The sequence below is a fragment of the Thalassophryne amazonica genome, chromosome 4 (genome assembly GCF_902500255.1).
Source record: "Thalassophryne amazonica chromosome 4, fThaAma1.1, whole genome shotgun sequence".
NCBI lineage: Eukaryota > Metazoa > Chordata > Actinopteri > Batrachoidiformes > Batrachoididae > Thalassophryne > Thalassophryne amazonica.
This window is the reverse complement of record NC_047106.1, coordinates 37,627,996-37,644,023: the sequence shown is the minus strand read 5'-3', so window position 1 is coordinate 37,644,023 and position 16,028 is coordinate 37,627,996. Positions and strand designations below refer to the sequence as shown.

General features: G+C 41.2%; 1 protein-coding gene across 1 annotated transcript in view; it reads left to right on the top strand.

Annotated features, from left to right (window-relative positions):
* The window catches only part of relt (RELT TNF receptor), a 59,392-nt gene that overhangs the window by 32,932 nt on the left and 10,432 nt on the right, over nt 1–16,028 (top strand). Inside the window, exons 4-8 of the mRNA XM_034169403.1 lie at nt 1,214–1,398; nt 3,120–3,172; nt 3,552–3,800; nt 14,669–14,749; nt 15,928–16,003. Of these exons, the coding sequence (XP_034025294.1) occupies nt 1,214–1,398; nt 3,120–3,172; nt 3,552–3,800; nt 14,669–14,749; nt 15,928–16,003 (644 nt within the window). The remainder of the gene's footprint in view (nt 1–1,213; nt 1,399–3,119; nt 3,173–3,551; nt 3,801–14,668; nt 14,750–15,927; nt 16,004–16,028) is intronic.

The window sequence follows — 16,028 nt, the reverse complement described above, 5'->3', positions numbered from 1 at the left end:
CCATATCTTGATGCTTACTCCACCACGCTTCACTGTCTTCACAGTGTACTGTGGCTTGAATTCAGTTTTTTGGGGTCGTCTGACAAAAAGAATAGTCTTGCTTTCATCAATCCACAAAATGTTGCACCATTTCTTTTTAGGTCAGTCAACGTGTTTTTTTGTAAAATTGTAACCTCTTGTGTGTTATTTGTTGTTGTTATTTGTGTCTCTGTGTTGTTTTTTTTTTTTTTTTCAACAATGGGACTTTGGGGGGGCGGGGGAGCATCTTGCTCATAGCTTGGCTTCGCATAGACGTCTTGTAATTGTTACAGTGCTCACAGGTAACTTTAGACCTTTGATCACTGCGGAGCTGCTCACTGGCTGAGTCTTTGGCATTCTGGTTATCCTTCGATCCATTTGATTGGTGGGTTTCCATTTTCTTCCAGGTCTTTCTGGTTTTGTTGCCATTTTAAAGCATTTGAGATCATTTTAGCTCAGCAGTCTATCATTTTCTGCACTTCTTTATATGTTTCTCCGTCTCCAATCAACGTTTTAATCAGAGTACGCTGTTCTTCTGAAAAATGTCTGGAATTACCTATTTTACTCAGATTTTCAGAGAGAACCACACTAAAACCAGCACATACAACATTTCCTATCTTTGTCCTTAAATTAGGGCCACCTGTAAGGGTGCAATAAGGGTCACAGAAAGAAAAAATGCAGACACTGCTGTTTTTGAACAGCCTAATATTGCTTTTTCTTTAATTTTGTAAAGTAACAACAAATTTGACAACATTTTTCTTCATGTTTGATTTGGAATAGAATGTGCAGTGTTGCCAATGCATTTGCATGTATGGAGTTAAAAGCTATTTTATGGATTTTGAGCTTTACTCACTTTTTTAAACACACTGCTGCTATTTTGAACACAACTGTATTGCAGAGAGAAAGAGTGAGCAAAGAGCAAAATTGATATAATAATATGAATTAACCTAATATGTTTTAAATACACGTTAACTAAGTTTATGTACGAGGTATTTATCATCAATAAGTCTTTTTTTTTGTTATAACTGTGTAATCTAAACGGATGAAAATGTTATATGCTATTAAATTGGAGAGATTTGAACGAGTGGGCATATTTTTAACATGCAAGAGGTATTTTAATGTTCCTTCACTTTTACAGACTTCTTCTGAATTTGGTTGGGCTTTTTTATTATTATTAATTTGTGCTATTTTACAGGATTGCAGACAGATCCAAAGTCCAGCAGAAGAAGTGCAATGCCAGTTGTGTCCAAAGGGAACATTTTCAGATGTATTTGACACTGAACTTTGCCGCCCACATGTCTCCTGTAAAACCCTCGGTCGGAATATCGCAACTCCTGGAACTGCAACCTCCGATGCCGTTTGTGGAGACTGTCTACCTGGGTATGCACTAATTCTTTGTCTGTATGTGTGTTTCGATTGTCCTGCCTGTTTGTTTGTCCATCCACAGATCTTTATTTATCTATATTTATTCGGTACACAATTCAACAACAAAAAACTAAAACTCATAACAAAGCAACTTTACAAAGATTCCGTGTGGCCGAAAGGGTGATTTAAATATGGAATTCAATGTTCTCCAGAACAATCACTTTAATTGTCATATGTGGCAAATAAGAGAAATGTGTGCAAAGCTAGATACCATGAGATCTATGTCTTCACAGATAGACATCTGGAGATCTGTGGATGTGATCTGTTTGGTATAATTTGAGAACCAGACTGTAGCCTGACATTTGCCACATCAAAACTGAAGTACCCAGTAGTCTGCCAATGTTTTTGGCTCTGTAGCTAAAGTCCCAGCAGCCATTTGAGGAATAGCTTCATGTTTGGTTTAATGTTATCTATTGTTGACAGATTTATTTAAATTTTTTTTCTGGTGGCGTTCATGTCTCTGGGTCCTTGACCTTTGAGATCAAGGGATGTCTGGACAGAGGTGTTTGATGATGCCAATGCCTCTGCAGAATAATTAAAGTTTTTAGGGTCCTGGTGCTTCCTGTCTTATTGTATGGTTGCGAGACTTGGACGCTAATTGGTAAGTGAAGATTTGATAGAATGTGTTGGGTACTAAGTCTCTTCAAAGGATCCTAGGATACCTCTGGAATGACTTTGTGTCAATTACCTAGGGGGGTTAGATGATACGTACACTTTACTACTTGCATTGTGGAGGAATGTCAGTTGTGACATTTTCGTCATGTGGTGCATTTCTCTTGGCGCAATCCAGCACGTGAGTGCTTCACTGTTCAGGACCCCAGCTCCTGGGAAAGGCCAACGGGAAGCCTATGTTTCACCTCCCTGTGGCAGGTTGATGGTTACTTTCGTGAGGTGGACATTTACAGGTTTTCTGACTGGGTGGTTGCCATCCAGGACCCTGGGCACTTCTGTAGTGTGGACATGCACACGTTACATGCTCGATCACAAATACCCAGTGGTGGGCACAGCTAACCAAAAAGTGAGCTTCGATAACCGTTAATCCACTAACTGAATAGTTAACTTTTATAATGCTAAACCGATAAGTCCATAAAAAGTTTAGCGGAAGTTACAGATAAAACCTAAATCGCAGCCGTTCTGCTCTGTGTAAGTCTGATCCCGTCAGATCTCAGAAGCTAAGCAGTGTGGGATCTGGTTAGTACTTGGATGGGAGACCTCTTTGGAACATCAGCGGCTGTGTGTGTTTCTCCAGGTAAAACTGAAGTTGCGTCACGAAGGGCATCTGGCGTAAAACTTCGCTGTGGCGACCCAGAACACAAAACGGGAGCAACCGAATGGACAACAACAACAGATAAAACCTAAATCGACAGCTTTCAGTATTGACATCAGTACACGACAGCTACTGACACACCAACGAGTCAGCGCTTCTGTCTCAGATCAGCCTGAGACCTGGTGATCAGAGACAGAGGAGAGAGGGGAAAAAAGGATAATGTCTCTTCAAACCATACAGATGTGCCGGCCATTTCACTGGAGTCTTGCACAAGCAGATAGTTTTGACTTGTGGTTATAATTTTAAACAAACTAATTGCGGACAAGTTATTGAAATTAACATTGTGCCTGTAAATTATCTATCGTTTCTTTAATCCCGCTGTTTCTTTCTTTTTTCTTAATTTTTGCAGTTTTCATTCAGCTACCTCAGAGGATACGTCCATCCAAGGTTCCTGTGTGAAAAGTAAGAATCAACCATTCAGTGTCAGGGTTCAGTTTTTATCTTCACAACCATACGACCTCCCACTCTTATTTTTTTAATGCCCCGGTATGAAAAATGATATAGCATGTCCGTCTGTCCTTTGTCACTTGTTCGCGTGATAGCTCAAGAACCACTTGATCAATTTTATTCAAATTTGGCATAAGGGTGTACTTGGGTGATCCCCCGACACCAGTTGATTACAGTGACCTTGGGGTCAATTTCAAGGTCACTGTGAGATATTCATCATATTGTCATTACCACCCTTGTTAGCGTGATATCTCAAGAACCAGTTGACCAATCTCATTCATATTTAGGGTGTATCTCCTGATGACTCTTGTTCCTCTTTCCTTTTCACTGCTAGCTTTGCATGTCCGTACAATCCGTGCTGTGGTTAAAGGTTCCGGCGGTGCAGGAGGCCCGGTTAATGCCACGGTGGTACGCAGTGCTGAGGACAAGATGGCAGAGTATGCTGTCTTCGCTGTGGTGCCCATCTTCTGTGTTATGGGCCTGCTGGGCATCCTCATCTGCAACATCCTGAAGAAGAAGGGATACCGCTGCACCCCTGAGAAGGAGGGAGGAGATGAAGAGACTGCCACGCCACAGAAAGATGGTAAGAAATTACTTTGCACAAAGATAGGTGGAAGAGAGAAAAGGAAAGGAGGCGAACTAACAATTACATTCAGGTTCATGTCGTGTTGTGTATAAAATGCTAAATTAGTACACATGCGTGCTGCACGCAGCGTACACGCCATGTGGTCAGGTACGCCCACACTATAAGGGCAGTGCGTTCATGCTTGTTTCTCTGTGATGTGGCTGCATGCAGTCTTACAGCACCAGATATTTTAGTCTCATTATTTTCAGCATTGGCTTTGCAAGGTTCATTTTTATGTCACACTTGCTATTTTTTCGGAGTACTCACTGTTACTCTTGTAAATTTCTGATTTGAAGTGAAAAGCGTTCCCAGCAACTGACTTGCATTAGGGCGGCACGGTGGATTACTGGTTAGCACTGGTGCCTCACAGCAAGAAGTTCGTGGGATTGATTCCCCGCCTTTCTGTGTGGAGTTTGCATGTTCTCCCCACGTCTGCGTGGGTTTCGTCCGGTCACTCCGGTTTCCTCCTACAATCAAAAACATGCTTATTTAGGATCTGCATCTTCTCTGTCCCTGGCCAAGGCAGCATCTACATCTGGAGTTGATCCCCAGGTGTCAGACTGTGGCTGCCCACTGCTCCTAGTGGTTAGATTGTGTCTGACTGTAATTAGGATGGGTTCAATGCAGGCTCTATTCTGTTCTATTGCTTTGGTGACTGTCATAGACAAACTGACATACGAAAATGTAGAAACATGAGAATATTAGAAGGTTGAATGTGAAGCATCTGTGTGACTTTGGCTTCAGAAAACAGTGTCCTTCTGATGCCAAATGAAAAGAGAAATGTAATCTGTCTTTTTTTCTTCAAATGTGTTTTTGTGTGATATTATCTACATATCCATAAAATATTTTTTGCATATTTAGCAGGAACAGTGTGTCTGTTTTGTGTCTCTGCAGCTGTCCATGGTAGAAGAAAGAGGACATGCATGCATAAACAGATTAAAGATTAGGCTATTATGGCTTTCCCCTCGATCTTCCGACAGGGCGGAGCTCAGAGGAAGGCTGTGCGACAGATAAGTTACGATGAATTTGTTTCTGCAAAGACATCAGTCGTGTTGAGACACAGCTGGCATCTGAGCAGATCAGACCTTCCTGCAGCATGTTCCACGTCACTGATGCAGCAGAAAACCCACTGCAGGCTTGTGTTTTTCACGTGCAAATTTCAGCGGTTACCTACAGTAAAATGCTGCACTAAGCTGCTGATCAATTTCCAGATCAACAACAAAACAACACCGTAGAAGAAACTGTGCAACACATTCCTCATGTAACATTTCTGCTGCAGCTGTCATCAGATCTTTTTTGTTTTTGTAGAATTGTAACGTGACAAAGGCATCGTTATACCGACGTCTTTCTGTCGTGACCGCTGCATTTCATTTCCAGTGTTGCTGTTGTCTCTTCCAAGTGCTTTTTTATGAAATGTAGGATGCAAACCTCCCTTAAACGTCATCCACCCCTTGCAGTGTTCACTGCCTCCCCCCAGGTAATAAACATGACACTCTTCATCCTTCTCTTCTTTCCTAGCCAGATCAATAATTCAATCAGGCACTCACCTCGTCTTTTTTTCCTCTTCTTGCTTGCTCTACTTGTTTCCTCTCGTTCTCATTACACTTTATAATGGTTTACTTTTCTTCTCTCACAGTTTGTGTTTATGGAGCTTTGTAGGCAGGTTTTCTGCAATCTTACAGAAAAACACTGGCATTTTCTGAAATTAGCCAAAACAAAACAATGAAAAATTGTTTCACCAACTTTTTGCACAAAAAACTGGGTAGGTTTATTTTATTTTTATTTAAGCTTCCTACCAGGCATTTATATACAACCCCAATTCCAATGAAGTTGGGACATTGTGTAAAATGTAAATAAAAACAGAATACAATGTTGTTTTTGTGCAAATATTTGTTTTTGTGCAAATATTTGCTCATTTTGAAATGGATACCTGCAACACATTTCAAAAAAGCTGAGACAGTGGTATGTTTACCACTGTGTTACATCACCTTTCCTTCTGACAACACTCAATAAGCGTTTGGGAACTGAGGACAGTAATTGTTGAAGCTTTGTAGGTGGAATTCTTTCCCATTCTTGCTTGATGTACGATTTCAGTTGTTTAACAGGCCGGGGTCTCCGTTGTCGTATTTTGCGCTTCATAATGCGCCACATATTTTCAATGTGCAACAGGTCTGGACTGCAGGTAGGCCAGTCTAGTACCTGCAATCTTTTACTACGAAGCCACACTGTTGTAACACGTGCAGAATGTGGCTTGGCATTGTCTTTCTGAAATAAGCAGGGACGTCCCTGAAAAAGTCCTCATCGCTAACCTGCAGCAGTCAGAAGAGGAAGAACAAATCATCGTCCAGAATCATTCACACTGACGATCCCTCCCAAAAATGGTCAAATCAAAATGGACTTTTATAGGTAGTCTAAATTTTCGGAGTCCACAAGTTGACCGCGATGTGTGTGTGTGTATATATGCCTGTATATGTATATATGTGTGTATTGTGTGTATATGTATGTATGTATATGTATATATGTGTGTATTGTGTGTATATGTATGTATGTATATATGTATATATGTGTGTATTGTGTGTGTATATGTATGTATGTGTATATGTATATATGTGTGTATTGTGTGTGTATATGTATGTATGTGTATATGTATATATGTGTGTATTGTGTGTGTATATGTATGTATGTGTATATGTATATGTATATATGTGTGTATTGTGTGTGTATGTGTGTATGTGTATATATGTGTGTATTGTGTGTGTATGTGTGTATGTGTATATATGTGTGTATTGTGTGTGTATGTATGTATGTGTATACACTCAACAAAAATATAAACGTAACACTTTTGGTTTTGCTCCCATTTTGTATGAGATGATCTCAAAGATCTAAAACTTTTTCCACATACACAATATCACCATTTCCCTCAAATATTGTTCACAAACCAGTCTAAATCTGTGATAGTGAGCACTTCTCCTTTGCTGAGATAATCCATCCCACCTCACAGGTGTGCCATATCAAGATGCTGATTAGACACCATGATTAGTGCACAGGTGTGCCTTAGACTGTCCACAATAAAAGGCCACTCTGAAAGGTGCAGTTTTGTTTTATTGGGGGGGGATACCAGTCAGTATCTGGTGTGACCACCATTTGCCTCATGCAGTGCAACACATCTCCTTCGCATAGAGTTGATCAGGTTGTCAGTTGTGGCCTGTGGAATGTTGGTCCACTCCTCTTCAATGGCTGTGCGAAGTTGCTGAATATTGGCAGGAACTGGTACACGCTGTCATATACGCCAGTCCAGAGCATCCCAAACATGCTCAATGGGTGACATGTCCGGTGAGTATGCCGGCCATGCAAGAACTGGGACATTTTCAGCTTCCAAGAATTGTGTACAGATCCTTGCAACATGAGGTGATGTTCTTGGATGTATGGCACAACAATGGGCCTCAGGATCTTGTCATATATATATATATATATATATATATATATATATATATATATATATATATATATATATATATATATATATATATATATATATGACGTGTGTGTGGGGTGTCTCAAAAAATGTACCCAAAAGTACTCTGAGATATGAAAACCAGGAAATGAAATAATGGTGTTTTTCTCATTTCAGGAACCCTAAAGTTTGTTCTGCAAGACATTAAAGTCCAGGAAAAATGGTGCAGTTGACCCTAAAACAAAAATTGTTGAGTTCTGCACAATGCATCCTAAGGGTTGACTTGCAAATCAAGTCACTCTCCACAAACACTCGTTAAAATCTCCAATTTTCAGAACACATATATATATATATATATATATATATATATATATATGTGTGTGTGTGTGTATGTAGTTTGTGTGTGTGTGTGAGATAAATGTTCAATTGTGTTCTGAAATTGGAGATTTTAACGAGTGTTTGTGGAGAGTGACTTGATTTAGGAGGCACCCTCAACTGGCCATTCACAGAACTGTTACATTTGGCGCTTCCGTGTTAGCTTAATTTTTCAGTATCGGAGGTTTCTGTGTGGTCAACACCAAGTGGTTTAGTAGATCAGCCTGTAGAACTTTGTATGAACCTGAGCTGTGACTGGATGACTGCATGGTGACTGAGTGTCACATGGCACAAACTGTTGTGGCTCAACTGAAGGATGAAGTTAAAGAATGAGTGTCATGCTGTGACATAGATGCCATTGTTCTCGCCAAGCAACAGCTGCTATGGAGACATGAGTTATTGTTATGGCCAACAACAACTTAACATTGCTTATGCAAGTGAGACAGAAATACACACATACACGAGATCACATCACATTGTGCTCACAGACACTCAAGGTCACCTGGACGTGATTAATACTTTAAGTCTGTGTGTGCTTCAGCAGCAATGAAAGCAGCATGATCACTGTGTACGATGGACACGGTTGTGTATTCTTCAGTCCTCCACATTCGTCACAAACTGAGAGCCACTGTCCACAGTGTCAGCGTTCAGACACTGTGTGTTCCCATTTCTGACTAAATAGAATGAACCTATTCTAATGGAGTCTTATCCTCACAGGCCTGGCTGAGTCAGATAATGAATAACTGTGTCCTACTTTTCTAATCATACATATCATTCTGTTAAAAATATATATGAAAGGACAACAGATATATTTTTATGTCCGCCCAGGACGTAATAAAATCATTGGTATTTATTTATTTATTTGTCTAACGGTTAGCAGGATTACGTCAAAACTATTGCACGGACTTTGAAGAAATTCTCACCACAAATAGATATTAGGCCATGGAAGACTCCATTAAATTTTGGAGGTGTTTTAAATCTTGGCACATTATTTAGTTATTGCGCAATCACCACATTATCCAGCAGAAGCTAAAATGCTAATTAATGTTATTGTACAAAGGCCAAACATCTCAAAAGTAAGATGCTTCTTGTGGCCACTGAACAAAGACATCTGTTCAGAGCTAAACATGTCCATGTTTACCTCAATAAATGTAATTAAAGATTTTTTTTAACTCCTATATGTTTTTACAATATTATAGTCGTACCTTAGCTGTCCTCCTTGTTGCTGTTCTGGCACACATAGTTTAAACAAGTAGAATACAGAGTAGTGTGAAGGTTATAATCCCTCTGTTTATTCAAGAGGGTGGTCTTTCAGTTTTAGAACATGATTTATTAGGTTTGCTTATTCTCTAAGGCTGACTATGTCCTTCTCATTCAGTTCTTCTTCTCCTTATTCTTTGTATTGTTTTATAGTGTTTGGCACCACCTTCTCCTCCGGAGTATGAATCACAGTACTTATTTGAGCTCACTATAGAGGAGCAATTTGTCACACATATGGATTGTGCCATCTTATGGTTATTGGTGATAAGGCTTTTTTTCATATATGTTGCTTCCCAGTACAAGTTACAGGACCACAAAAACAAGTTTAATGTGATTTACAGTGTGTCCAGAAAGTATTCACAGCACTGCATTTTTCCCCACATTTTTTTATGTTACAGCCATATTCCAAAATGGATTAATTTTTTTCCTCAAAATTCTACACACATTACCCCATAATGTTTTTGAAATTTTGAAAATTGCAAATTTATTAAAAAAAACCCCAAAGAAATCCCATGTACATATGTTTGCACATCCTTTGCCATGAAGCTCAAAACTGAGCTCGGGTGTATCCTGTTTCCACTGATCATCCTTGAGATGTTTCTACAGCTTAATTGGAGTCCATTTGGGGTAAATTCAGTTGATTGAGACATGATTTGGAAAGTCACACACCTACATATAAGCAGTGGTGGGCACAGTTCTGCTAATCTGCTAACCGCTAATTATCGAAGGTAATGTTTTCATTATTGGATTAACTTTTCAGATAACTTTGAAAACCATCATGGGACCAATTATCTTCCGATACGTTTTGGTCCAATAATTTTTAGACCACTAACGTTTTTGCAGACGTACTTTTTTGTAGTAGATGCGCAGTTCTATCCTCTACAAACAGAGGAGAGCTGGTTCCAGAACAAACCGCTCTATCCTCTGCAGGCAAAGGAGAACTAGTCATAGAAAAGAAGAAAACTCATTTCTTTTGACCCCATACTAACACGTTGGCAATATCACCCAAGTCATCCAGAGACATACAAATTTAACTTATAGTTAGAATTTTAACTAAACTAATTTCAGACAAGTTATTTAAATTAACATCACTTCTGAAGTTTTATAAAGTGAAAATATCAGCTATATGTTTTAGTTTTAAAGTAATGCACTAATTTTGAAGGTTGTAGTGTGGACATGGTGTGTGCATTATGGGTAAAAGTTCACGACAGGAGAAATGCGTTTGAGATGCTCTGATCAGGCTCCACACGGACAACAGCATTAAACTCTTTGTATATTGTGCCTAAAACTCTCGTGAATATATTCTCTCAGTTTATAGATGTTGTTATTGTGTTTGTTTTATGTAAAAATGCTAGAAGCCCAGGTTGCTTTTCCAAAAGCCGAAATTGTGATTCAGGCCGTGTGATATAACCGGCGTCAAAATGCATAGAACACTGCCATCTACTGGCAACCGGTTATATCACAGTGTTGTCGACCGCGGGATTTTTGGTAAATTTGACATATTTTACAAAAGCACATTTATTTGTAAACACCAACACGTTACATTGATTCACTTGTGTTGGTTTTTACATAGAATGAATGAATCAACTAATCAGTATGAGTGGAGGCTTAGTTATCCAGAATTCCCTTTGGGGATCTGTGTGATAATGTTCAAATATTCAGAATTAGTGCATTATTTTAAAATTAACAGATATGTGTTATACAAGTATATCACTTTGTACATTTTAAGAGGTTACATTAATGTAGTTATTCTATCTGGAATAATTTTATTTTTAAAGCAAAACCATAATTCAAACCTGCTTTCCATGTCAAGACCTCTGCCTCATCACGGGACCACTGTATCCTGTCAGGGTAAATGACGTCCTCCTACAGCAGGGGGCAGAGTGCACAAAGACAAGTGCTGGCTCATTGGCTGTTTGGGTTTGTGATTACCATTGTTCTTTCAGAAGCTTTGGCGGTGTTTAAACTCAAAATCAGCTTCTCATTAGCTGACAGCGTATGGGAGGCAAAATTGAAAGTTATTGGTTATCTGTAGCTTCCGATAAATTTTTAGGCAGTTTATCAGTTTAGCGTTAAAAAAGATAACTTTTCAGTTAGCTGATTACAGTTATCGAAGCTAACTTTTTGGTTAGCTGTGCCCACCACTGCATATAAGGTCCCACAGTTGACAGTGCATTCAGTAAGAGCATGTGAGAGTACAGAAACATTTCTGCTGCTTTGAAGGCCCCATGGGCATAGTGGCCTCCATCATCCATAAATGGAAGAAGTTCAGATCCACCAGGACTCTTCCTAGAGCTGGCTGCCCATCTTAACTGAGCGATCGGGAGAGAAGGGCTTTAGTCAGGGAGGTGACCAAGAACCAGACGGTCACTCTGTCAGAGCTCCAGCATTCCTCTGTGGAGAGATGACAAAATTCCAGAAGGACAACCTTCTCTGCAGCAAACCACCAATCAGGCCTGTATGGTAGAGTGGCCAGACGGAAGCCTCTCCTTAGTAAAAGGCACATGGCAGCCCACCTGGAGTTTGTCAAAAGGCATCTGAAGGACTCTCAGACCATGAGAAACAAAATTCTCTGGTCTGATGAGACAAAGATTGAACTCTCTGGTGTGAATTCCAGTCCTCATGTTTGGGGGAAACCAGGCACCATCCCTTCAGTGAAGCATGGTGGTGGCAGCATCATGCTGTGGGGATGTTTTTCAGCTGCAGGAACTGGGCGACTAGTCAGGATTGAGGGAAAGATGAATGCAGCAATGTACAGAGACATCCTGGATGAAAACCTGCTCCAGAGCGCTCTTGACCTCAGACTGGGGTGATGGTTCATCTTTCAGCAAGACAGTGACCCTAAGCACACAACCAAGATATCAAAGGAGTGGCTTCAGAGCAACTCAGTGAATGTCCTTGAGTGGCCAGCCAGAGCCCAGACCTGAATTTGATTGAACAACACTGAAGAAAATGAAAATGGCTGTGCACCGACACTCCCCATCCAACCTGATGGAGCTTGAGAGGTGCTGCAAAGAGGAATGGGCGAAACTGCCCAAAGATACGTGCACCAAGCTTGTGGAATCATATTCAAGAAGACCTGAGGCTGTAATTACTGCCAAAAGTGCATCAACAACAAAGTATTGAGCAAAGGTGTGAATACTTATGTACATGTGATTTCTTAGTTTTTTATTTTTAGTAGATTTGCAAAAAAAAAAAAAAAAAAAAAAAACTTTTTCCATGTTGTCATTATGGGGTGTTGTGAGTATTAATTTGAGGGGGAAAAATGAATTTACTCAGCTTTGGAATAAGGTTGTACCATAACACGATGTGGAAGAAGCAAAGGTGCTGTGAAGATTTTCCGGACCTGATTGGTACATCCTCAGCTGACCAATCAGGTCTGGTCAGGTTGAGCAGCATGCATCAGTACTGCGTGTTGCCACATTGATTACACCACTTGTCCATGTGGTGAAATGTTACACAAAAAGTATTACACGCCTGCCACAAAAACAGCTAAAACTTTTAAATTCAACATGGCACAGGTTTAAAACCTTGGTGCTGATGTAGCCATGTTAAATCAAACAGCCATTTCAGATGAAAAATAAATTACACGCCATTAAGATAAAGCTCATCCAAAATTTTCGGGTATAGCTAATATTTGTGACCAAGACCAGTTGGGCATCAAACACATTCACTCTTTGCTTTGTCACTGAACTCTATCAAAACACATTGATATTAAGTAAGACATAGATGTAAGTCCTGTACAGACTCTGAGGCCCATCAGGCTGCTGCTTATACCCAGTAACATTGTGTAAGGGGCTTGAGTGTCTACAACTGCTTCCTGTACGGGACGCCAGTCTATCACAGGTTACTTCCCCAGCCAAGGCTCGTACCTATTTCCAGTTTGATGTACTGGGATGATACAGATCACGTATCTCATCCAAGGACACCGGCCAGTAGTCTAAGTCACACACCTGTAATCGAAATCCAGTCTATACTTTGGTAGTTACACTCAACAAAAATATAAACGCAACACTTTTGGTTTTGCTCCTATTTTGTATGAGATGAACTCAAAGATCTAAAACTTTTTCCACATACACAATATCACCATTTCCCTCAAATATTGTTCACAAACCACTCTAAATCTGTGATAGTGAGCACTTCTCCTTTGCTGAGATAATCCATCCCACCGCACAGGTGTGCCATATCAAGATGCTGATTAGACACCATGATTAGTGCACAGGTGTGCCTTAGACTGCCCACAATAAAAGGCCACTCTGAAAGGTGCAGTTTTATCACACAGCACAATGCCACAGATGTTGCAAGATTTGAAGGAGCGTGAAATTGGCATGCTGACAGCAGGAATGTCAACCAGAGCTGTTGCTCGTGTATTGAATGTTCATTTCTCTACCATAAGCCGTCTCCAAAGGTGTTTCAGAGAATTTGGCAGTACATCCAACCAGCCTCACAACCGCAGACCACGTGTAACCACACCAGCCCAGGACCTCCACATCCAGCATGTTCACCTCCAAGATCGTCTGAGACCAGCCACTCGGACAGCTGCTGAAACAATCGGTTTGCATAACTAAAGAATTTCTGCGCAAACTGTCAAACCATCTCAGGGAAGCTCATCTGCATGCTCGTCGTCCTCATCGGGGTCTCGACCTGACTCCAGTTCGTCGTTGTAACCGACTTGAGTGGGCAAATGCTCACATTCGCTGGCGTTTGGCACGTTGGAGAGGTGTTCTCTTCACGGATGAATCCCGGTTCACACTGTCCAGGGCAGATGGCAGACAGCGTGTGTGGCGTCGTGTGGGTGAGTGGTTTTCTGATGTCAGTGTTGTGGATCGAGTGGCCCATGGTGGCGGTGGGGTTATGGTATGGGCAGGCATCTGTTATGGATGAAGAACACAGGTGCATTTTATTGATGGCATTTTGAATGCACAGAGATACCGTGACGAGATCCTGAGGCCCATTGTTGTGCCATACATCCAAGAACATCACCTCATGTTGCAGCAGGATAATGCACGGCCCCATGTTGCAAAGATCTGTACACAATTCTTGGAAGCTGAAAATGTCCCAGTTCTTGCATGGCCGGCATACTCACCGGACATGTCACCCATTGAGCATGTTTGGGATGCTCTGGACTGGCGTATACGACAGCGTGTACCAGTTCCTGCCAATATCCAGCAACTTCGCACAGCCATTGAAGAGGAATGGACCAACATTCCACAGGCCACAATTGACAACCTGATCAACTCTATGCGAAGGAGATGTGTTGCACTGCATGAGGCAAATGGTGGTCACACCAGATACTGACTGGTATCCCCCCCCCCCCCAATAAAACAAAACTGCACCTTTCAGAGTGGCCTTTTATTGTGGACAGTCTAAGGCACACCTGTGCACTAATCATGGTGTCTAATCAGCTTGGTATGGCACACCTGTGAGGTGGGATGGATTATCTCAGCAAAGGAGAAGTGCTCACTATCACAGATTTAGACTGGTTTGTGAACAATATTTGAGGGAAATGGTGATATTGTGTATGTGGAAAAAGTTTTAGATCTTTGAGTTCATCTCATACAAAATGGGAGCAAAACCAAAAGTGTTGCGTTTATATTTTTGTTGAGTGTATATGCAAATAAGCACTTACAGAAAGTGAAGAAATCTAGAATTTCAGCATGCCAGTATGTCTGCATTCACAGTGATGGACATCTCTGTTGAATAATGATTATCTTTTGTTTCATTCTGCTTGCTGCAGGTGATGGTTTTCCCTGCATGTCTGATGACCGTAATGAAGACACCATTGATCTTCTGGTCCACCTCATCTCTGAGAAGAAAGGTTGGTATTGAGATGTGTGTGGTGTGACTTTATTAATGGGCTAATGATCCGTGAACAAGTTGGGTACAAATACGAGGTCTGTTAGAAAAGTATCGGACTTTTTTTATTTTTTTCAAAAACCTGATGGATTTGAATCACGTGTGCTTGCATGAGCCAACCTTGAACCTTCGTGCGCATGCGTGATTTTTTTTTCACGCCTGTCGGTTGCGTCATTTGCTTGTAAGCAGTCTTTGTGTGAGGATGGGTGTAGTCTCTCATCGGATTTTCTTTGCAAGGAAATGGCGGAACGACTGGAGCGGAACGACTGGAGCAGCGCGACTGCATCAAATTTTGCCACAAACTGGGCAATAGTCAGGTGGAAACCATTCAGATTATTCAGACGGCTTTCGGTGATGATCCTCTGGGCATCACACAGATTAAGGAGCGGTACAACCGGTTTAAAGACGTACGCACAACGGTGGAGAGCGAGCCGCGCTCCGATCGGCATCAACACGCTGAAACGACCGGATCATTTCCAAAGTGAACGCTGTGGTGATGTGGGGCCGTCGTGTCATTATCCGAGAAATTGCAGAAGAGGTGGACATCAGCACTTTTTCGGCACATTCCACTGTGAAAGAAGATTTTGCCATGGAAAGAGTTGCAGCGAAATTCCTCGGCACGAAGCTGATGGCGCAGCAACAGCGCCTCCGTGATGAAGCCTCACAGGACATGTTGTAACATGCCCTGACATGTCCAGCTTGTCCACAATTTCTCGGATAGTCACACGACTGAAAAGCCACCGAAAGCCATCTGAATCTTCCAAGTGGTGGACGACATGTCGGCATGTCCTGTTCTGAAATATTTGTACCATGTTTTGGTGGACATTGGAGTAAAAACAAACAAACAAGCAAACTACATTTTGACTTTTAACCCAGTGACCTTGACCTTTGCCAAGGGCAATTCCCAGCTCGCCTCTTCATCCACAGACTAGATTTGGTGGTCAAAGTTGGGAAACGTTTCTCAAACTGTAGTATGTAGACTTTTCCCCTGGAAAATTTACTCTGTTAATCAAACATGAAAGATCAGCCAGAGGAGTGGGATCTCTCTGCATGTTCATTTACTGGGACAATAAGCCACTGACTGCCAGTGTGGACAAAATCACTGATTTCTCTCTGAATGTTTGTGTTTGTGTGCTTCAGAAAATGCTGCTGCGCTTGAAGAACTGCTGCTAGAGTATGAAAGTAAACAGACTGCAAGCAAAGGCTCATCGATCAAGTATGAGAACAAACACACACGCAAA